Source organism: Suricata suricatta, chromosome 10 (assembly GCF_006229205.1).
Source record: "Suricata suricatta isolate VVHF042 chromosome 10, meerkat_22Aug2017_6uvM2_HiC, whole genome shotgun sequence".
Taxonomy (NCBI): Eukaryota; Metazoa; Chordata; class Mammalia; order Carnivora; family Herpestidae; genus Suricata; species Suricata suricatta.
Window position 1 is genome coordinate 62,267,779 of NC_043709.1, and position 24,461 is coordinate 62,292,239.

Below are 24,461 nucleotides of genomic sequence, written 5' to 3' on the forward strand. Positions count from 1 at the left end.
CCCCCAGTCAAGCTCCCTCTCTCACACGTGATAGCCTAGTGCTAACACTAGTGTGGTCCATGTGTGGAAGCCAGTTTGGCTCTTACAAGCCTTTCAGATCTAAGTTAATCTGACAAAAGCATCTAGCATTTAATACATGCCTAATAATTGTCTGTTGAATAATTCATGAATGACGGGTACCATGAAATCAAGCCAGGCCACCCTATAAGTCTTGTACCATCATGCCAACTTGACTGTCCAAATGGCTTACCCAATGTCCAAAGAAATGTCTAAAATAGCTTAACCAAGAAGACTGGGAAATGGTTTCTCAAAAACGGGTTTATGCTTCTCTGGGAGAGCTCTCCCTCCCTGGTCAGGACAGATGAGCTCACAGTGCAAAACCATCGCCCTGGCGGAAGCAGGCAATACCTGAATTCCTTGTAGCGAGGAAACTCCCATGTAGAGGAAAACTCCATAGAGGACTGGCATCGGGATAAACTGAAGACAGAAGGGCAGAAAGACCAGAAATTACATTTGGTACCCTAGTACACTCAAGACCACATAAACTTTAAAATCTCCAAAAAAAACAAAGTCACAAAATCACGGCATAAACATTGCATTAGTTTCTGCTGCCTTTGCATGATTTAGAAAAAGCAGCAAAATCAGAAGCTGACAATAATAAAAATTATTTTGTTCTGAAATCAAATGATTACACACAAGTGTAATCCAGCCCTGTTAAATCATAGGCCTCACATTTCATCCATCTGGCTCTTTTTCCTCCGTGGGGATGGGCAGACACATACACATCCCACTTGTACAGAACTGATAACTTTCAAATGTTTTCTAATCATAAAAGCAGTCATTTCAGGGATTTGGTACATGTTAATATGGACTAGAAAGTCTATTTTTGCTAACCAGAGGTATCAGAAGGAGAATGATTTGGGGAGAAATAGCAACATTATCATATTGCACTTGAATACACATACACACCTATCATATCACATCTGGCAAGCGAGGTAATCTTCAAGGCAACGCTGTGAGGTAGGGCAATGAGGCCTACACAATTCAGTCAAGGGGAGTCTCATAGCTGAAGACTAAACTTGACTCGCTTTTGTTCTGAGGCGAAAGAACATTCCCAAACATAATTCTTCTCAGAACTAGAAAATCCCCACTGAATTCTATGCTGTTTCAACTGTACAGTAAGTAGACATCTCAATTTGGTTCTAACCTTGCTTGTTGAACTATTGAATGGTTTCCTGAAAGAATCCTTCTGAGCTAGTTCTAGGAAGGCTAGGTAATCCCTACCGCCATGGTCTCGTGGTTACCTTCCTGGAGGAGCAGCAATCTTTGGGCTCCTCCAGATGGTAGCCAGACCAGAGGTGGGAGCGGGGGCTGGGCTGGGGACAGAGAGTAGAAGAGGGGAGGGGGCATGAGGAGAGGTGGTGACATTGGGTGGAAAGTAAGGAGCCAGGAAGATGGTTCCGATTCTTTTCCCATTTCTCTCAACTGTCCCCCTTAAATAGCATTTGCACTGCAGGCTGGGGTAGTTAAAGATTCACCAAAAAGAAGGGGAAAGGAGGCAAGGGAGCCACATAAGTGCTCCAGAATGTTTAGGGTTTGGTGATACAGCCATAGAGCTTTCCTTTTCATCCCATTATTCCCAGATGCAAGCTTACACCCACAAAACTAAGTATTTTTTTGTTTGAGGTATCTCTCATCTTTCCAAAAATCCTCTTTTAACCCCACACCTCACACCAGCCACTGTCTATTTTCCACGTCACAGAAAAATCTCTTGAAAGAGCTGTCTGCCCACGCTGTCTTTATGTTTCACCTCCTATTTACTCTTCACTCCCCTGTAATTCAGCCTCTGCCCTATCCCTCCACTGAATCTGCTCTTGTCAAGTCGCTTTAAGCCTCCACATAGCGAAATCCAATAGCTTAGTTTAGTCTTCATCTTTCTAGACAGTTTCTAACCAATCCCTCCTTCTGGAAACATTCCCCTCGTTTGGCTTCCCTGACACCACACCCTCATGGTTTCCCTTCTACCTCTCTGGCAGTTCCTTCTGAGTCTCTGTTGCTGTCTCCTCCTCTACCCAACTTCTAAATATTGGAGCTCCTTAGACTCTGCTCTTCTCTCTGGTCCCACTTCTGTTTTATATCTACCCTTCTCTCTGAGTGATCTCATCTACTCCCATGGCTTTCAATACTACAACGTCTGTTGACTCCCACATTTATATTTTTAATCCAGAACCTTATTCTATCTTCTTCACTTAGTTGCCTCCTGGATATCTCACCCAAAATCTGTCCATAGTCCCACCAACCCTCACAAAATCACTTCCTCCTTCATGCAGTCTTCTCCATCTTAAATGTCACTACTCTCCACCCAGATGGTCAAGTCCGAAACCTGGCAGGCATTTTAATTTTTCCATTTTCCACACTCCATTCCACATCCAGTCAACCAGCAAGATCCTTGGATCTGCCTCCAAGATACACAGAAGACATGCCTTTTACCCGTCCCTACTACTTCCGTCTTTAAGTCACCATTATCTCACACCTATAATAGCCTCACTAGTCTCTCTGCTTCTATTTTTCCCAACCCTAAAAACTTATTCTCTAGACATTGCCAGAGTGATCTTTTAAAAATACTAAATGGGGAGGGGGGCATGCCTGGGTGGCTCAGTTGGTTGGGTGTCCAATTCTTGATTTCGGCTCAGGTCATGATCTCACAGTCCATGGGATTGAGCCCCACGTTGGGCTCCACACTGACAGCATGGAGGCTGCTTGGGATTCTCTTTCTCCTTCTCTCTCTGTCCTTCCCTGGCTCGCACACATGCTCAAAATAAATAACAAACTTTTTTTTTAAAGAAAAAATAAAATAAATAAAATATAAAAATACTAAGTAGATCATGTCCCTTACCTGTTAAAACCCTTCAAAGGTTATCTTTACCAGAGTCAACAAGGCCCTGCATGATCTGCCCCTACCTACTCTTCATTGCCATCTCATTGTGTTCTTGCCTTGACTCAACACCCTTGAGCCCCATGACCCTGATATTTTTAGAATACATATCACTCCTTCCCACCTCAGAGACTGCTTTTCTCCCTTCCCCCATGCCATCTCACACCACCCATGGCATGACCAGTTCCATCTCATCTTAAATACCATCTCTGTAGAGAGGCCTTCTGTGACCACTCTAACTAAAACAGCACTCCCATAATTCTCTATAGCGTCATAGAGCACTATATATTTCCTTTCATCATTTATCATATTCTGTGGTTACTATGTTTGTTTTCTTTCTTTTTTTATCCTCCTCCCTTCTGTTTTTAAACGATTTTATTTTTAAGTAATCACCACACCCAACATGGGGCTCAAATCCACCACCCTGAGAGCAAGAGTCCCACGATTCACTGACTGAGCCAGCCAGGCATCCCTCATTTTCGTGATCTTAACTAACTTATTAACTACCTCTTATCTGCTTTACTCTGCTAGAGTAAGTTCTTTCAGGACAGGTATTTGTACATGTGTCTGTTTGGTGTATCACTATATTCCCAGTACCTAACAGAATTCCTAACACGAACCAGGCACTCAATATTTACCTAAAGAGTGAATAAATAATTACCTTTAATATGGCCGTCATGAAGACTGAGCAGCCCATCAGCACAAAGATCATAAGGCCTGTCACTCTTTGTTCTCGGATGCCCAAGAACTTGGGTTGTTCTCCAGGAGCTGAGCACTCAGACTCTAGTTTGAGGCTGTTCACATGTGTGATGGACAGGACAGTTGCTGCCACAAACCAGGGCAGGCCCATGATGGAGCAGACACCCAGCATGATGGCCACCATCAGCAGGTCCAGGTGGTAGCCACAGCCTTTCTGTGGGGAAACAGAGTCTCTGTCACCACCAGTGGACTGGCTGGAGTGGGGCACAGAACAGTGAGCTAAGAGTCTCAGGCCCAAAGCTAGAAGGGGCGCATGAGTAAGGAAGAAGGGGTCCAGGGATCCCAGACGAGTCTTCCAGATCCTCCCATTGTGGAGGGAACAGAGAAGAAAAAGAGAAACCTCAGCCTGTCCTATATATACCATATCCATTTTTTATCCAAGTGCCCCCAGATTTTACCCTAGTCTCATGCATTCGAAGATTCATCCTTTCTTGCAGAGTAACCAGAGGTGAAGCCACATATTGACCATTCTAGTGGTAGATAGCACAGAAGTTGGGGGTAAATGGCTTCTTAAAACACTCCCAGATCCTTGCCAAATATGGATTTGCTTACGCTAAGTAAGGAAAGAACAGAAATGAAGACAGGAAGCCTCTTACTGATAAATGTGCTGGACTCAAACCTATCTCCTGGGAATCCCTGGACTTAAGGTTCAGTCTGGAAACTCCAGGAACGGACAGCAATGGGAGAATACTTGACTTTCGGAAACAGTGACCCAAGCCCTGACTTGAACCTCAGAAAGACAAGCCTGTATAGGGACCACAAGGAACTGTGCCCACCACCTTCCCCAAGCTTTGAGGGGAAACTAATGGAGTCCAAGCTCCTCTCACACCATTCCATTATGCTCTCCTCTGGTTTCATCTCCAAACCAATCTTTGTCACTAATCAAGGGATTGGAAACCTCTGGAAACCTTTTATTAGCTCCTTCTATGGCTGCTTTTATCCAGGTTCCTGGATAAAAAGTGCCTTATCTAAATGGGCTTATCCTAAAATAAAGCAAAATAAGTAACAGGCTGCCATTCATCCTTCTAGGTCAGAACTTTTTGTTACCTTGAGCTTGTGTTCCTTCCTGTTAATGATGACAGCTGTGATCTGCTGGTCCATGAATATTAAGATGGTGCAGAGAAGAGCCGGGATAACTGCCGCCATCACAGTCCACCAGGGGTTGGGGCCGATGGGACTTATTATCCACCCTCGATCATCTCTTGTTGGCTAAAGGGAAAAAGTAAAGTTTTGTTTTTTGTACTCTATAATCAGTAGGGCAAAAGAGATTAAACTCAATCACAATATCCACATTATTTTTACTCTTAAAGGAGATCCTAAAAAAAAAAAAAATCATGAAATGTAGCCACTCCTTAGGAAATCTATGACCTTGTTCCAAATCCCCTTTAAATCAATCCTCGATTATCAACTTCCTGTAAAATATTCATTAATACTTCACTTCCTGCCCCTACTCTCGAAACCCACCTCCAGAGAAAGCAACTTTATCTTTTCTTAATCCTTTTTTTATAGTTTATTGTCAAGTTGGTTTCCATAAAGCAACTTTATCTTAACTAAATACTAATGCCTGAGGAAAATAAAATCTGTTGCCAAAAAAGAATTTAACATGATTATAATTAAGGCAAATATAAATAATTTTGACTCTCCTCCTTATTGCTCCCCTCCAGAAGCCATATAATGCATGCCTATAGCACAAATAAAGGCAAAGTTGAGCCAGTTGCATGAAATCTCATGGGCTTAGATTGTACTGGCCCAGGGGCCTTCTCTCATTAGCAGTAAAACAAGAGCCCAGGTACCAGAAACTTGAGAGAAGAGCCCAAGACTACTGACCTTGGGGGCTTGTTTAATCTAGCACCCTCTCCAATGCTCCTATACGACCACTACTGTTCATAAATCTTATTTGGGTGTTCATGACATACCTAAACTCTCCTAGGGTACTTTTGACATCCTCAAACTCCCCTAGGTACTCTGGGAAAGAAAAGTTCTCCTTGTTTGGCAAGTAGTAATGGAAGATGAAAGGCCGGGAATACAAACTGGCCCAGAATTGAACCAAACTCAATGAACAAAGCAAAGACATCCAAAGTACTTGGTTCCATATTGGTCGTGACTCTAGGGTTCAAAGATTCTTTGAAGAGTCTCAAATTATGAATGGGCTAAGCTCTGAAAGTTTATACAATCTAGGTCTCCTTAGCAATAATATCTTATGTGATAGTTAAGTTCTTAGGCCAACACAAAAATTTACTAAACTCTGACTGACATCAACACATTAGTAATAGTACTAGCCTTTAGATTGGGTCTTAATCACTAGGGATCATGTGCTATAACAGGGAAGGAAATAAGGAAGAAAATTTCTCCTCTGCTTCCTGAAAGCAAGGCCTGCCAATGAGCAGCATTTTCTTTGAGTCTCCCATTTTCCCTTCCCATCTCTCTCCTGCCCCCCAGAGGCCTTCTTCCCAGATGTCCCAGAAATTCAGTACCTTCTGACTAACTAAGCCTACCCATCAGGGAACCTTTCCAAGGACTGCTTAATGTTCTCAAATTACTTAGTTTTATACAAAATCCATTCCTCCTGGAGGGTTGACCTCAACTAGGTATTAGAGAGAAAGCTGATTGAGCTCATTCACACAAAGGTGAGAATGACATATTCTTGAGGAATTATATTTTTAAAGAGGCTGTTTTTCAATCCACAAATTTCTAACTGATGGCATTTCAGTGCATTTAACGAAATAAAATAAAAAATCTTCAGGCAATATGGAAAAAGATATTTTTAACCAGGCCTACTTCAGGGAGGGAGGGAGAAAGAAAGGGAAGACAAAGGCACAGGGCACAGGGATGTTTACGAGTCAAGGACTGCCTGTCTTCCTGTCTTCCTCCTCTTCCCCAGTCTCTCCTGTTCTTCTCCTCCTATGATTCTTCTCAAGACACTGAGTATGCCCAGGCTCTCCCTCCCCTCTGGTCTGCAGGGCTCTATGGAACAGAGCTCAGCCTTCCCATCTTCTCTGTTACTCCGTGCCCCTCAACTGAAACAGATCTGGAGTCCCCACATACAGATCATTTGTTTTACTTCTTTTGTATACATTTTCAGCAAAAGATCGTAGATTGTAGGGAGTTATACAAAGAAACCATGAAATAGGGTTGAAGAGCTGCCCGGGTTACTCTGGTAGGAGCATTAGACAATGGGTGAAGCCCCCTGGCCGACTCACCTCTTCACAAGGCAAGATCCAGGAGGAGAGGGGCCAACCTTAATTTAGCTTCTTTACCCTTCCCAGTTCCCATATACAGCTCAAGCTCAAGGAAAGTGCTGTTAATCAGACTTGCTCCAGGGACCCATACTTCCACCGTGTGCGGTATGCATTTAAGTAAACATGCACATTCCTCTCTGTTGTAAATCGTAACTTTTCACTCATTAAATCACCTTAGGTGTTCTATTCTCAGATTTTTCTGGCTTGAACTCAGCCAAGCTGAAGAGTTTGCTCTTCTGAAAGGTAAGACGTGAGGGACAAAGTCTAGATTTCAGGGACTAGAGAACTCAGGATTAGGATATGGAGAGATCTTTGAAATTCACTTGGGACCAGATTCTAGGAAACCACATGAGGGCACCAAGTACCCCTTGAAAGCTGTTTACCTTGAACACACTGGGAACTTGAAGTTTTGGTGATGGGATTCCAATCAAAAAATCAATAATGACCATTGTGAAGATAGTGAGGAAAACAGCAAAGTCACTCACCATGGAGCGTACCTGGCATGAGAAAGGATTGGAAAAGTGTTTTATTAGGCTAAATGCAGTAGAAGAAAACTTAGTATTATAAAAGGTTTAAAATTCCTCAGAAGAATGTTCTAAGTTATAATTAAATGTAATATTTTGAATTGAATGCTATAATTGAATTAACACAACCATATGTAACAACAGGAATATGTTAATATGCCCAAGTTAATACCCCCAAGGGTAGATGTGATGGGGAAAATGAAGCATTTGACAACCCTTCATGGAACCACCCTGACTCTGAAGAGTTCTGTTTGGGGCATTCATGCCCAGATTTGGGCAATAGTTCTGAGAACTTGGAATAAGATCTTCTGGGGCCATTCAAGGCCTGTTTGTGCCAGCCAAGGGCCTTGGTGGCAGCATGACTCTTCTCCCTCATGCCCGACACCTCCTCTACCTGCCTGCAAGTCCTGCTGCCTCCACCTCCAGAACATAGCCCAGGCCTGAGCCCTTCCCACTGTTCCTACCCAGACCAAGGTCCCCACCGGCTCTTGTCTCGTTAAGTACAGCAGACGCTCAGCCTTGCCTCTGGCCTCCTTTAACGCCCTTGGACTGACCAAATCAGCTGGATCATGTCAATGCACAAAAACCCTGAAATGGTTCCTCATTTCACCAAGGTAAAACCCCAAAAGGCCTTGGCCTATGAGGCCCACACACTGAAATCATCGCCTCTCTGAGCCCAGCGTCTAACGCTCTCCCACTCGCTTACTCTGCTCCAGCCATACAGACCACCTCACTGTTTCTTAAACCTGCCAGACTCACCCCTGCCTTAGAGTCTTTGTACTTGCTCAGCCTTCTGCCTAGAATACTCTTCCTCCAAGTAACTTCTTGGGTAGCTCCCTCACCTCCCTCTGTTCATACAAATATCACCTTTCCTATGACATCTTCTCTGATGATCCTACTTGAAATTGGTCACCATTCTCTACTCCAGCACCACCTATACTCCTTTCCTGCTTAATTTTTTCCATAGCACTTGTCACCATTTTGTGCTTAGGAGGATTGTATAGTTTAGTTTGGCTTTAGTAAAATACAATGCCTCTAAAATGCCCAGTGGCTGCCTTCCTCTGAACCTTCCAACAGAGCTAGAGCAAAACATACCCTAGCCAAAATATATCTTAACCTAACTTTGATTTCCTTTGAAACCTGAGGTTTGCACCTTCCTAGCCCTGGTTTTGTTAGTTCTCTGTTGAATGTTACATAAATTCTCTGAATCTGCACCTGCCCCCACCATCATAAGCCGTCTTGGGTCCATCTGACCGTCCTGGGGTCCAGTGGCCCTTCTCTCTCCTGAATGCCTATGGCTCTTGCATCCCAGGTTGGTGCCCACTGTAGCATATGGACCTGTACATTTCATATGTTCCTCCTTCCTATATGATGGCAGAGACCTTGTTTTAAACTTCTTTTATATCCCTGATAGCACTTAACCCAGGCCTCAGCAAGGAGCTAGTAGAGAACTGCCACTTACTATTTGTCCAGGCTAGAAACAATGACCCAGAACTAACTTAATATGTGCTGCCCTTAACTACTGTTTAGCACTCCAGAAGTCTAAGAAAATGTGCTTTGGTCCTGCATCTATGTACCATAGACAGCTAATCAACTGAGCTCCCCACCCATTCGGACTTCCTGCTCTGCAAATGTACCTGACTGAACCCTCACTTAGAGAAAAACCACCATTTCTCATACTTTGAACTGCTTTTCAAAGCAAAAGTGGCCCCTTTTTGCCACTCTACACCCAGCCTCTAATTCCACTCTACTAAAACTGGTCACGGTCAAACAGTGCCATTTGTACCAGGAAAGACTACTGAGGCTTCAAATAGTCACGCAAACCAAGTTGGGAGTATTTGGGCCGCTGCAGTCAATGTGCCCAGTGATTTCACAAGCTGCCACGAGAGCCATCCCTGAGAAGAGACTTTGGGGTCCCCTATGCATCCAAAGTGATCATCCCGCTTTACTGTACTTAGCAGCCTGTTCCAGCAATTACATAGTACATGCCCCAGCATCCTGAAATGACACTTAACAGCATTCTGGAAATGAGAGTTAATAGCTTTTGGAGAACCACCTTAAAGTCCCCTGAAACTTTTCTTTAAAGTCATCTCTACCTGCCAATGTGGGACTTGAACTTATGACCCCAAGATCAAGAGTCATGCGCTCTCCTGAATGAGCCAGCAAGGCACCCATCACCTGGCGCTTTTAATCAAAAGCTCTGAAAGTATTACCCCTCAGCCCACACCACACATTCATGAAAGGCTGCCAGACACTGGAAGAGAATGCCATCGTGTGGCTTGCCAGGACATCTGGAACTTGCCACCTGCCACTCTCCTCAGCAAGCAGCATGGAAACTGAGAATAGACTCTCTTACATTAGAATGCTAACGCAGAAGAAATGTATGCGTGTGCTACCTACTCTGGTTGGGAAATAGCGACTTGTCTTAAATGTCTTTAAGGTGCTCGAGAGGATGAAGGTGGTGAAGAAGAGAATGCAGGACCAAAAGAGCACATCAGGAGTATAGGGTCCATGGTGGCCACACGCGGATCCCGTGAACTCTCCGTGCATCTCCTGGCACTCCTGCGGGAACAAGCATTCTGGGTGATGAAAGGCAGGCACGTGGGACAAACTAGCTCCGGCCTTCTGAGCCCATCGCTCACTGCTTTCCCACGATTGCTGGGGAATGCAACTGCCAGCAGTGTCCACTTGACCCCCGTGGGCTTGTGGCACTCCTGCCTGCATAGGCCCCTTCCCAGTATGGTGACTCCTTAGAGTCCTTACACACTCTGGAAAATGAAACCAGGATGGTCCCCAGCAGGCATGAAGTCCTGGGAGGGCTCTGGCAACTTGTATTGTTTGTATTAAAGAGGCTTCCAAATCGGAATGTTCTTCCAGCCTCAGAAGCCTGGGTCTGCCCCTGCCTTGCCTCGCTTCATCCCCACATATCCCGAGTGCAGGGTCCCTGGGTAGGGTGCACGTGGGAGGGAAGAGAAAGGCAATCTTCTTTTCCCTTTATCTACAAGAGAACTTTTGCTGGGGGAAAAGGATCAGCAAGAATAGTTAAAATACATACATATATACATACATAACCTTTATTTTTGAAAATGCCAGACTATGCTGAAGGGTGACCGCACTGAACCCTGGCAGTCACAACGCTATAGTACAACTCCCAGACTCACACTAACGGTCAGGTTGGCCCAGTGGACTTCTGCGGTCACGATATTGTGGTCTTTCCAGTACTGCAGGGTATGATTGTTTGGATTTTCTGGGAGAGTACACCTGCAGCTGAGGGAAAAAGAAAAAAAAGGATTCCTGAGGAAAGCAGCCAAGTATTCAATTAAATAGTTTGAGCCATGACTGGACTAAAGGCTCTGTTAGAGCCTGCCTTGTTTCTCCTTTGCCCGCCTCAGGTCCCTGAGACTGGTCCTGTTGCTTGAGACCCATGGGTAAGCCCAGTCCTGACTTTTCAGGCGGCCATCATAAACACAGACACAAATCAGCATGCGGGTCTTGAATTAAATTGTGCCGACAACCAAGCTTGGCACAGAATGCGTCCTGGTGGTCTCCTTGCTTAGTTTCTTCCTCTTAGTCCCTTCCTGTGAAATTCAATCTACAAAGTAAGAAGGACTTGCTATCCCATTCAGCTCTCAACAGTCTCCTCTGAGCCTGGATAGCTCTTGCTCTCTATACCCTGCCACATTCTCAATATGCTCTCAATATGAGAGGCTCCTGGAATTGTGATACAAACTCATCCTGACACTGCATTATTCCTGGTAATATCCCACCACCATGGCCTCCTCTTCCATCTAACCAGACCAGATCAGACGTATCCTCTGGCCACCATGTTGCCTCCCAGTCCCACAATGAACATAGCCATGCCCATCAACTTTGCATCATCTGTGAATTTAATGAGCATACCTTCTAAGGATATAGTAAGACAGAATTAAAATACAAAAAGATCTCAATAGATTGTAATAGGAGGAAATCGACAAAATAAAAATAGGAAAAGCTATAAAGTCCTACATTTAGGTCTGCAAAATCAATCCCAAACTTAGAAGCAATGAAGATGTCCTTCAGTAGATGAATGGGTAAACTGTATCTATAACTACACAATGGACTATTATTCAGCATTAAAAAGAAATGAACTATCAAGCCATTGAAAGACATAAAAGACCTTTAAGGAAATAATGCTAAGTAAACAAAGCCAATCTGAAAAGCCTACACACTGCAGGATTACAACTATATGATATTGTAGAAAAGGCAAAACTATGAAGACAGTAAAAAGATCAACGCTAGCTAGGGTTTAGAATGGTGCTGAAGGATGGGTAGGCAGAGTACAAAAAACATATTTTTTGAGACAGAGAGAGAGAGAGAGAGAGAGAGAGCGAGCAAGCGAGCATGAGCAGGGGAGGTGCAGAGAGAAAGGGAGAAAGAATCCCAAGCAGGCTCTGCACTGTCGGCATGGAGCCTGATGTGGGACTCAATTTCATGAACCACGAGATCCTGACCTGAGCCGAAACCAAGAGTAGGATGCTTAACTGACTGAGCCACCCAGGCGCCCCCAAAGCACCAATCTTTAAGGCAGTGAACTCTTCTGTATGACACTGTAATAGCAGATATATCATTTATAGATTAATCAAAACTCATAGAATGTACAACACCAAGAGTGAACCCTAATGTAAACTGTATACCTTGGGTGATAATTATGTCTCAATGTAAATTCATTGGTTGCAAGAAACTTACCACTCTGGTACAGTGTGGGAGCAGAGGCTGGATGGAGACTGTATCCTCTGCTCAATTTTGCTGTGAACCCAAAACTGCTCTTTAAATTTTTTTTTTAATGTTTTATTTATTTTTTTGATACAGAGAGTGACAGAGCATGAGACAGGGAGGGGCAGAGAGAGAAGGAGACACAGAACTGGAAGCAGGCTCCAGGCTCTGAGCTGTTAGCACAGAGCCTGATGCGGGGCTTGAACCCACAAACGTGAAATCTGACCTGGGCTGAAGTCAGAGGCTTAACCGACTGAGCCACCCAGGCGCCCCCCAAAACTGTTCTTTAAAATAACCAGTTCCATATACTAACACACAATGATTTAAAGAGCTGGAGAGTCCTAACTTCACAGCCCCAATAGTAGAATGCAACTAAGAAAAATACCATCTTGAGCTTTATTAACACAGAATTACAGTGTCTAGACCCAAAGTCTACTCAGTCTGGGGCTGGTCACTTCTGTCAGTCTTCCCCCACTAAGTCTCATGAGGGCCAATCCTTTGTCTACCATCTTCATCGCTGTCTCCAGGGCCTAAAACCGGGCTTGGCACATAGTAGGTGTTCAACAAATGTTTGTTAAATGAATAAATGAATGATTGAGAAAAAAGGTCAAAGAACGAACCTTACTTCAATGCCAATCACCAGTCCACCAGGCTTCAAAGATTATATGCCCCTAATAGTTGCTATTTTGTATTAAAATAATTTCCAAATGTAAACAAAACATCTTTATAAATTCTGACTTTAAAAAGGTGAATAAGAGAATGTGCAGAACCTATGCAAATGTATCCGTGGCTAGTTGGCAGGCCCCTCCATGCAGTATGCTCTGTCTAGTCTTGACAGTTTTGGGTTGAACTTGTTCATTTTACAACCAGACGCTCCACAGCAGAACTGTACAGCCAGAAGGCAGGGAATTAGATGTACAGAGCAAAAGGGTGAGGATCTCTAGTCCTAATTTGGAGAATACTATTCCAGAGAAGAAGGACCAGGCTCTCCTGGATGGTTGACAACATAGCTAAACACCGTGTTTCTTCTCCCCCTGATCCAAACTGTATCAAGCATGTGAAGAAAACAGCCTCTTGGGTTGAAATCTAGGTAAGTCAATAGATTACTAGATCCTTAGGAAACAGTAAGAGACCTGTGGATTTGTAAGGAATTATTAGTATTATCTCTACCTAATGATTCCTAAGAGTAGCCTATACATACTTTCAGAGAATCTTGACAACATGCTTCAGCGACTCACAAGTCCTTGTAAAAAGAGGTTCCTCCCAATAGCTAACTTGAATTCTCCCCACTACCTTTGCTTAACTGACTGAGCCACCAGGGGCCCCGCCCCACTACCTTTGCAGCCAATTTTTGTCTTGTGCCTGGAACCAAAAGCCATGCTCTGGAAAGTGTCTCTCATGTCCCCTCTGCGTTTCCTTCTTAGTCCATCCTCTCCGTCATCACTTCTGGCTGTTCTCCTCTGGCAGATCCCCACCTCCCCCCATCCCAGGGTCTCCACATCCTTATCTGAACCCTATTTCCCAGAGAAAGGGCCAAGACATTTCCTTAACACGAGCCACAAGTGCTGCCTGGTACACTGTATCAGCCAGTAAATTCAGGCCTGCTGCTCAATTGAAAAAAAAAAAAAGACAAGCAGAAAGCATACTTACTAATACAGGCTGAGGTGGTCCAGCTGGCTGTGCATGTGGATGGGGTAGGTCTCTGCCAGGTGAATGAGCTTTTCTATTGCTTCATAGATGAAAATAATGCAAATAAGGGAGGCAAATGCTTCTTCAGTGAAGCGGGTAATGTAACAGACAAGGGAACTGGCGTCGGTTGCCACAAGGACAATACACAGGAAGGCGGTCCACAGTCCGATACAAGCGCGCAGGGAGAGGTACGACAGAGCGTAATCTCTGAAACAAAACAAAGTTCATCAAAAAGCATGGATAAATGCGTTACAAGACAAAGGGTCAGAAATGTGGTTAATTCATCTCATCTCATCCATTCCAGTACTACAACCCAGCTGCTCCCAAATTCTGACTGTACTTGACTCCTAAGAGCTGCCCAGGGACAGCTGTGACAAATAGACTTGCTCTGCAGGGGGTATCCACCACAGCAAGGACATGGAAAATGGGGAAGGAAGGATTGGCCGCTCACATTTCTGCCATTACTGCCCAAAGTGATTCAGATCTTACTCTTACAGTTAGGAAAATGGGGCTGGCCCTTGTTCCACATGCTCCTACGTCCAATCCCAAATGAAGAAAAGATTTGATAGGGAAAGTAGGGACACAGGGCACTGCCAAGCTCCGGTCATCACTAGCAACCAGAATATGAAGGAGGCATCTTAGGCCAAATTAAAAATTGACTTTAAAGAGGCACCTGGGTGGCTCAGTCTGTTGAGTGTCCAACTTTGGCTTGGGTCACGATCTCACAGTTCATGAGTCTGAGCCCCACATGGGCTACGTCGTGCTGACGGTGTGGATCACGCTTGGGATTCTCTCTCTCTCTGTCTCTCTCTGCCTCTCTCTCTCTCTGCCCCTTCTGCGTGCTCTCTCTCAAAATAAATAAATAAACTTTTTTAAAAACCTGATTGAAAATGAAAGTGGAGGAATTTGACTTAGCTAGGGAAAGTAAAAACCAGTACTACACTGTATGTTAGCCAACTTGAATTTAAATAACTGAATTTGAAAAAAAGATAAAAAGTCAAGACTTCAATAATGGCTGAGGGACATTAATAAAGTTTTTCAAGATTAGGAGATCTACTACTTTAGGTACAGTACTACCTGGGTGGCAGGACAACAGACCAAATGATGTTCTTTCTTCTGGTTTTTACAATCCAGAGTAACATTTGCCTGCCTACGCTCGCCTGGGATCCTGGCATTCAACCCCAATGGCACAGGAATGCATTCACTTAGCATTTTCAGAAAACCAAATGTCTTACTTGCAGAATTTGAACAAAATCTTTTCAAAGACAAGCACTGGCCCAGTACTTCCCAGGATGGTGAGGGCCTGTCCCGCAAACAATGAATAGGCAATCCCGGTCATGGAGGCTCCAAATAAGGATTCAATCGCACTCTGAGGGGGAAAAAGAAATCGTCAGAGTCCATAACCCATCTGGTCAGAGTCCATAGCCCATCTGTAACCAGTGGGCTTACGCACATCCCTGACTTAGCTCTCATGTGTGCCCTGACAGTCAGTCATTTGCTTGTATTTCATCTTAGCAAGAGCGAAGTGTATACACGGTCTAATACTACTGTAAACGGACACTGTTTTGATAATCCAGGTGCCCACATCCAACCACATATGATTCCTTGACTGAGTCCTGTTCTTCAGTGACTCAATTCAGTACTTAAAGATACATAGGAAGCATAATGATACCGTTCATATTATGAGCCATCATTCAGAGTCACCTTAAATTTCAAATGACATTGATGTATCAGCTTCCATCCTTTTGAGCACCAGGAAATTCAACTGGGCAATCAACTACTGAAATTGATATTCAAGCAGACGGGAGTCTGTTCTAAAGGGAAAACTGTGTTACTGCTTGGTATGAAATCAGAAGACCTCAGTATTCAGGAGAAAGAACCCAATCTCCTCAATCCTAGCCCAGGGGATTTTCCCCTCAGCAGACTTCGCTGCCAACATAATATTTTAAATCTTGTTTGGGGCCAATAGAAGTGGTTAAAAGTCCTTACTATGCGTCCCTCAGTGGCTTCTCCGAGCAGTCCCCCAAAGGTGATGACAGGTGACATGCAGGCACAGTACAGGAACAGAAAGGAGGCCAGACACTGCAGACTGAGTGCGTCCCGATAGTCGCTCCAGTACCAGGGGGCCTTCCGCTTGATGTCCAACACCAAGCCCCCGAAGAGCCTGTGGAAACACGGCAAACAGGCCTCTAACGCTGTCTCTCTTCCACAGAAGTATCTGAACAGCACACGTTTGAAAGCTGCTTCAAACGTGCTCCAAAGACATGCTTTGGCTTCGATGTGACCCCAAGAGATCTCTCTGGGGTCAGCACAGATTCCATTTGCAACCAAGGGCATGAATTTGAATGATTATTCCCAAGCATCAAAAGAATTCCTTTGGGAGTGCACACTGCCGATTCGATAAAAAGTTCTAAAAAATGAACATGAAATTAAGTCATAGCTTCAAACTTCAAATTCTGAGCGGTTAGGAGGAAGTGTGCCAAACCAATTCAAGGTATTAACATGGTTAGTTGCATTATATGTATTCTAGCTAAAAAGCCCCATCACATGCACTTTCCTACGCTGAACAGCTACCCACCTTACTTACTGTTGAGAAATTAGCCTAAGAATTCATTCATGCGGTTGACACGTAGTAGCAGACACTTCGTGCCAGGCATCGTGCCAGGTACTGGAGATGCGGCAGTGAGCAAGGCAGCACGGCCCTGCTCTAGTACAGGAGATAGGCAGTGTTGTGGGGGTGCCACAGCAGCATAGGACGGGGCGGGGGGGGGGAGGGAGACTTCAACAGGGACTCAGAGAACAGACCAGGAGCTAGCCAGATGAGGCAGAGGGGCTAGCGTGGGTGACACCTGGAGGTGAGAATGTATGGTGGGTTCCGAGAGTGCTGAAGCAGATACAGCTGTGTAAGACAGTGTCAGGAGCAAATACCAATAGACAAAGATGGTGACGCTGGAGAAGCCAAGTCACAAAGGGCCTTATAAACTGTTTTAGGGAATTCGAACTGTTTCCTAATGGCATGTCAAGTCACTGAAGGATCGTAAACAGGAGAGCAACATAACTAAACATACGTTCTGGAAGAATCACTCTAGAGGAGGGTGTAATGAACGGAACGAGGAGCAAGACTGGAGGCAGTGGCTTGGGATGAGGAGAAGTGGATGGACTCAAGGGCTGAATCAGAAAGTAGAGTCAACAGGACTTGGTGACAGGACTTCCAGACCCCTCTCCAGGCCCCAAGGCGGAGACAGATCAAAAGCAAGATATCCCACGCCAACGAGAAGGAGTGTTCTCAAACTGGGTCACCTCTTCTAGAGTGAAAGTTGATAGGTGAGTCACAAAAAATGCCACTCAGTATTCTACAGGACAAATTACCTGGTCTCTTCTACAAACCAATGGCATAGAAAAAAAGGAAGGAGAGCAATTATAGAATGGGATTGTAATAACCAAAGGCAATCACTGACTGGATGCTATGTGAAAAAAAACAAACTCTAAAAAGATGTGCCTAAGACAATCACAAAGAGTTCATGTGAACTGAGCATTAGACAGTTTAAAGACTTAATGTTAATTTTGTTAGATTTCATAATGACATGACAATTATTTTTTTTAAATGTCCTTATCAAACAGAGATACATACTGAAGTAGTTACAGGTAAAATGACATGATACCGGTGATTTGCTTTAAAATAATCTAGAAAACATAAAAATAAAACAATTAAGTGGGGAGAAATGGACAAAACACGACTGGCAAAATGTTAATCACCATTGATGGGCACATGGGGGTTTGTTATCCTATTCCTGCTTCTTATGTGCTTGAATTTTTCTACAAGAAGCTAAAAACAAAAACAAAAATCGAGCTACTCTTTCATGAAAGGAGGCTTGGCTAGCTCTTTCCTTCCCTGTGTCTGAGAGCCTAGAGGAGAACCATGCGACCTGGGACCTGTACACCAGGGGAGAAGGCCCAGGCAGCTCTCTCTCCATTTGAATGCTTCCTCTCCCTATCCAGGTGCACTGAGTGTGTATGTGGACACAGGGCAGACACTGCTCTATCTTACCCATTTGGTCTTTTCCTCTGGTTTGGGTGGTTAGAGTTGGGGTTCACCATTGTCAATTTACAGCAGTAACACCACAATCTGGTTCTTGAATTAGGGAATAGAGGCAAAGCTAGCTTTGTTTTTAGTCTATCTGGCAAGCCTAGCTTAGGTAAGGAGCCATCTATAGGGTCTAACCTAGAGGGTGAGAGTTCCACCCCAGAGTTTGGAACCAAGGCTCTGGTTTGTAATAAAGTGTCACTATGCCTTGCTTTCTCCTCTAGGCAAATAGGACCTTATAGGCAGTTGGGATTGGTCTTGGGCAAGACACAAGTGATTCTGGGTCTTTATCTTTAAGATAGAACTTAGCACCATGTGAGTATCACCTCTTAATCGCTGATGACCTTCCTCTGAAGGGTATTATTCGAGGAGAAGAATCTCCTTCTGCAATAATGAGCCTCACCCCACTATGCAACCTCAGATGCTGCCATGATTGCCCAGCCTCTGGATGCAGGAGGCCCCTTCATGGAGGAATGTCCGTGAATAACAGACAAAAGATTTATGTGAGATGGATTTATGAGAAGCCATAGAAAGGGAAGGCATCTGTATGCCCAACAGTGATTAAAAGGGGAAAGAAAAGATCTGAGGCTTTTATCAATAATGTAACTATAAATTAATAAAGTGATTTCTGACTACTGTTTATAGAGTCAGCCTTAGACCTTGCTCATGCATAAAATCAGACCATAATTGCACATCTACTGCAAGATCAGGCATGGGTGCTTCTCTCCACATTGGGAACTTCCTTTCCCTTTCAACACTACCCTTGATGCTCAAGATTTTGGGGGGTAGGAGGCACAAAGCGATATGTATTTGAGCTTGACACAAGAAAGGACTTACCCGTGTAGAGGGTCACAAGGCTTTGGAGCACTGACTTAGGGAGCCCTTCTCTGGAGGGCTTTAGGGACAGACGAGCCATCCATTTGTCTGGTGTGCTTTGCAAGAAACCTGTTTAAAGTGTGTGGGGGGTCATCGAGATAGCAGCTCCTGATTTTTCATTAACTCTTTCCAAAAGTGGCATCCCCAAGAAGGTACATAAATATACCTTGGAAACACCCTTTCTTGGAAAACGCTTATCCACCCTTCGGTGAAGCTTGTGGCCTAGGAACACCTTAGTCAGACTTTCGTCTTTGTTATGCATGGGAATGCATCAGCGTCACTGCCCGCATTGGCATCCAGGAGGGCCTCCCAGGAGGGCCTCGGGTTAAAACAGAACTCAGAGCGCTGTTTTCAACTTGTCTCCTTTCCTGCCTTCTTAAAAGTCTATACTCCCCCATCTCATAGACCTCACCATCCAACAAGGAGAACATCCCCTAAGTCTCCAAGTTTTGCCCCAGGCTTTACAACATGGTACACATAAAGCAGATTTTCCACCTCAGAGAAACACAACCAATGGAATGAAGAACTATAAAACCTAGGCTATCGTAGTTTTCATCTGTGCAGTCCATGCAGGTCCAGAAAGTTCTAGGATGTCCATCTGCAAGGGATGGTTTGCATTCACTCCCTACATACTTTGAGATTAGGAAAGGGGCAAGAGTTGGCACAGAAGCATAATCTCTGATGCAGGCATTAGGTCACCTGACCTACAAGGCAATAATAGGAGAAAGGCCATGTGTCTTGAGGTCCTTCACTAAGGGCTCTGAGGAAAACTTCAGGAACTCGGGAAAAGCAAGTATCTCCCATACCAAGCAGCCCTAGGCCCTGAGCCTAGATAACCCTTCCCTTCAGCTTTATCAACTCCACCAAGTTCATTACAAGGCATGAAAAGAGAAGTTCCTCACAGCTTAGGTGAATTTAATGAGTAAAGGTACTTTGATACTGTGACTAAGTATGTGATGATCCTAGCTATATGAGATCTTCTTTTGGGATGTTAGGCACCACTTTTGAGAATCTACAATTCTTGAGATCCAATCTAATGGTCTCCCAAACCGCCATGTGGACTTGATTATAAATGACCCCCTCAAAAGTCTTGGGACTCTAGTTTATTCTCCTCTGACACCAAAAGAAACCTGAAATCTCAAATCATTTGGAGGAAACCCTGTTGCCCTCATTTCTACTATCTTCAAACTCAAAGTCCTGGCGTGTGGACACCATTTATATTCAAAAGATATATCGCAACCCTGAAATACTATCAAATACCCTTTCCCTAAAAACACCACCTCCTCTAGGGCAGTCTCAATCCTGAAACCTATTCTAGGGACAGATGCTTCCCTTGAACTGCTTCTCAATGCCAGGCCTCCGTACCCAATTCAGACCTCTACCAACTTTAAAGAAAATGTTAAATTTACTCTTGGAGGTTGCTCCCTCATTTCAGTGACCCCTTCCATCAAAGGGCTATTCCTTTCCTCCATGATCACTCCCCAGAACCCAATTATCTTTCTGCACCATCAAATACATTCCTCCAGCCAGGAAACACACCCCCACTCTGGACACTGTTAGTTAAGTGCCATCTCTTATGCTTCTCAGCCCCCTTTCCTAGCTTCTCCCTGAATTTCTCTAAGAGTAGAAAATTGGATGAGTGTCTACAACTCTAAAAAACCCTGAGTTTCCACTGGGTAGATTACTAAGGATAGAAAACTAAGGACAGCAACTTCAAGCAAAGAAGAAAGAAACTAAGGTAAAAGCTAGGAAGTAGAGGAGGGTGCCAAGCTTCTCTCTATGATGAGTCCTGTCCTGAGACTCTCCACCCAACAGATCCTTCTTAGAAACAAGCACAACTTACAGAACCAGAACTATGGTCTCAACAATCTCCCACAATCTGGGGGAAACCCTGGATGTCACTCCAACCCAAAACACCATCCTCTTTCACCACCTTCTTACTTGGCAAATCAAAGTTAGTCTGGAAACCTGCTTCCCTAACCTTCCATACAGCACCTCCTCCTTGGACATCTGTCTTTAGAGTCTGGGCCTAGAAGAGTAGATTGACTGTTCTGAGATACACACACACCCCTAAATACTACCTATTTTCCTACCCTAAGGGAGCTTCCTAACTTAAAATAATCACTCAAGGGGAACCTGGGTGGCTCCATCAGTTAAGTGTCTGACTTCGTCTCAGGTCATCATCTTATGACTCATGAGTTCGAGCCCCGTGTTAAGGTCTGTGCTGACAGCTCAGAGCCTGGAGACTGTTTTGGATTCTGTATCTCCCTCTCGTTCTCTGCCCCTCCCCCGCTCACACCATCTGTCTTGCTCTCTCTCTTTCTCTATAAAATAAACATTAAAACTAAATAAATAAATAATCACTCAATATTTATCTATAATCACTCATGCTACAGAACAGGGATCATTTTAAAAGTATTCATTCATTCGTTCATCAGATACTGAGTGTCTCCTCTGTGCAGGGCACTGTGCTGGGTGCTAGGAATATAATGGGCACCCTGCTCTTACAGAGAAAATGTTCTAGCAGGAAGACAACAGATCAAGCAATAATAATAAAGTAGGCTAAGGGCTGTAAGGGGGAGAGTAAGAGGAGGGTGGTAGACGGGGGAGGGACAAAGCTCAAAACTATGACACCGCACAGCAGGAATACCTAACTTCATCTATAGAGAGTCTTAGAAGGCTTTCCAAAGGAAGTGACACCTAGGCTGAGACAAAAAAAGATAAGCAGCAGTTAGCCAGGAGATAAGGGGGACAACTGTTCAAATCAGAGGCAACAACGTGTAGAAAGGACTAGAGGTGAGTCGGACTGTGGTGGGTGGTAGGCTTGAATGAATGAATACAAGATCTGATAAATTCATAATATTCATTATAGTCAGTAGTTCCATTTGAAAAGTCATCCCCAGCCAAAATACCAGAGAGAAGAAGGTTGAAAGCAAAGACTATGGTTCATTCCTTTACACAGCTTCAGTCCAGTAAGCAGCATGAGCTGTGAGGCATCTCAGAACTCACCGCCCAGTGCGCTGAAGTTCCGGCCCGCTGTGGCCCCCATGTGGTTCCGGCTCTATGTGGCAAACATTTCCATTTGGAACTCCAGGCATTTTCCTTTTCTCCTTTTAACAGAGGGACATAAAATTAGTAAAGTCAGCCATCTATTCTGTCCTTCCTGTTAACAGCGGGGAGGGGTAATGAGATCATCCTAAAATAGCCCCCAAATAACTAAGTATTTGTAGTTTTCAAATGCATGTACTGATTTGGGCCAGTTCATTGACTTTCCTGAAAAACAATAACACATATAATTTCTCCGCCTCTCTACTAGTGCCTGACTCCCAGCCCTGCGCTGCCCAGAAACAGAAATATGGAGGCCTTGGCATCAGACAGGACCTAAGTTCCAGTTTCAAGTCTGCCTCTGTGTAATCTCACTTTGCCTTAAAACTCTGAAAATAGTTTTATTAAAGGTAATTTTGTTTATTTGTGAAACTAAGGATAAAAATACCTGCTTGCGATGTTGCCGGGAGGGCTGAGTTCGCACTTATGAAGCCCCGGGCCTGGCGTCTCGTGTACGAGGGCTCCTTGCCCACCTTTAACTTGTCCCCAAGTATGAGAGACTCCACCTGTTCTCTCTATACAGCTCACTCTTTTCATCGCATGGCTTCATTCACAATACACTCCCAAGAAATGTGCTTCCCTCTGCTATCCCGTTCCACATCAAACCTCTAAAAGTTGGCTTTAAAACTATTCTAGAGTAATCCTGACTGATTGCATCATACCTGAGCCAATCTATGTTCCTGTATACTCATTTTTCATAACTGCTCTGCTCATTCTCGGTGCCCCAAACAGGGCCAAAGCTGGAGTTATTTAGTATATACCCACATGGTCTTTGCTTTGTCCATGGTGGGTACTTAGTAAGTGACACTAAGCCACCTTTGGCTAATGTGCATACATTACCTGGGAAGGGACGTTTTTGGGTGGCTCAATTCTAATGGAAGGGTCCCACTCCCCTGGAGGGAGCACTGTAACCTGGTCTAGGAACTCGTCAATCCCCGCCAGCAGATCACCTCGCTCTTTTGCCTTATATGCCACATCATGAAAAATCTATAGAGAAGAAAAAACCCTTAGGAAAGTTGAAAATAACTTTACTTAAAACAGTCACCAATGAGGGGCATCTGGGTGGCTCAGGAGGTTGTGCATTTGAGCGTCCAACTCTTGATTTTGGCTCAGGTCATGATCTCATGGTTCATGAGTTCGAGCCCTGCATCGGCTTCTATGCTAACAGCACAGAACCTGCTTGGGATTCTCTCTCTCCCTCTCCCTCTCCCCCTCCCCAACTCATGCTCTCGCTCTCAAAATAAATAAACAAACTTAAAACCACCACCAACAACAATAATCATCAATGAATATGGTGAAGGACAGATACAACCTCATGATTTTTATCTCTGTCACGGGGAATGACATGGCAATGTGGAAAACTTCAGCATTTACAAAAGTGCAAGGATTAAAAGATAAAAATAAGTGAACCAGAAGATGAGATAGGTCAAAAAAGAACTAGATGTCTATATGCCAGTATCAGAAGAGATAAAGCTCTACAATTGTATAATTGTTATCCCCCCAAAGAATGGGACAAAAGTCAAGATAAATGGGAAATTTTTCCTGATCCTAATGTGATCACAATAGTTGGGAAAACTGGATGGAACTCCCAGTGAAGGTCCTCCATGAAGTAACCTTCCCAGCCAAGGACAGATGGTAAAACACAACCCCCATCTCCCTCTGCCTGCTAAGACATATGCCTTAAAAACCCTACCCTGCAGTTTACATGAGCAGCCCAACCCTCTCTAGGGCACCAGGTAGCAGGGATTCAGCGTCGTGGCAGCCACAATGTCTGGTTGCTGGGACATTCACATTACAGCTCATACCTCTGACCCTTATGTGGATTAAGAGCGAGGGTTCGTTATGTAAATAGCTTTGATGTATGTAATTAACCATCCTTTCTAGAAAGTTGTCAGCCTTAACATCATTCTCTCTAGGCATCCCAATAGCCAATAATAATTTTCCCAGAAAAAGATTTCTCTGCATCCTTGGGAGAGATGATATAAAAAGAAATATCCTCAGAAGGTTTGGTCCCACAAAAGGCACCCAGAAAAGTGACCTGACCTGCTTCCCAGAAGACACTGCAATGGTGATTATTTTATCCCCAACACAACTCAGGGCCTAGCACAGAGTAAATATTCTATAAATATTTATAGCATGAATGGAAAGCTGAAGTGGCGCTTACCTCATCTGTCATGATGGTAGCCATGGATCTGCCAATCTCATGGTACTGCTGACCTTTTCCTACTGGACCCAACAGGATAAACAAAAATCTGGCAACACACACAGAGGATGAAATTATAAATTACATAAGTGAACATAGAGAAACTGCATCTTATTTCTCTCTAAACAGCAAAACATTTCTCTCTTCTATCGACCAGAAATCACTGTGGTAACTTCAATAAAAGGAGACAGACTAATGATGGAGCACTAGAAGTTTCCTTGGCCTAACAGCTCCACTATGAGCATTGGACACTAGTGCAATAATGTGGTTATAATTGTCAGGGTTTCCATAGACA

At 44.1% G+C, this 24,461-nt stretch overlaps 1 protein-coding gene across 1 annotated transcript in view; it reads right to left on the minus strand.

The window, feature by feature from the left end:
- Nucleotides 1-24,461, minus strand: part of SLC4A8 (solute carrier family 4 member 8) — a 75,319-nt gene that overhangs the window by 16,352 nt on the left and 34,506 nt on the right. The window contains exons 9-20 of the mRNA XM_029955499.1: nucleotides 24,128-24,215; nucleotides 22,804-22,950; nucleotides 21,868-21,968; nucleotides 15,888-16,062; nucleotides 15,134-15,267; nucleotides 13,860-14,105; nucleotides 10,619-10,724; nucleotides 9,858-10,019; nucleotides 7,317-7,430; nucleotides 4,742-4,903; nucleotides 3,597-3,848; nucleotides 409-477 (exon numbers count right to left, since the gene is read on the minus strand). Of these exons, the coding sequence (XP_029811359.1) occupies nucleotides 409-477; nucleotides 3,597-3,848; nucleotides 4,742-4,903; nucleotides 7,317-7,430; nucleotides 9,858-10,019; nucleotides 10,619-10,724; nucleotides 13,860-14,105; nucleotides 15,134-15,267; nucleotides 15,888-16,062; nucleotides 21,868-21,968; nucleotides 22,804-22,950; nucleotides 24,128-24,215 (1,756 nt within the window). The remainder of the gene's footprint in view (nucleotides 1-408; nucleotides 478-3,596; nucleotides 3,849-4,741; nucleotides 4,904-7,316; nucleotides 7,431-9,857; nucleotides 10,020-10,618; nucleotides 10,725-13,859; nucleotides 14,106-15,133; nucleotides 15,268-15,887; nucleotides 16,063-21,867; nucleotides 21,969-22,803; nucleotides 22,951-24,127; nucleotides 24,216-24,461) is intronic.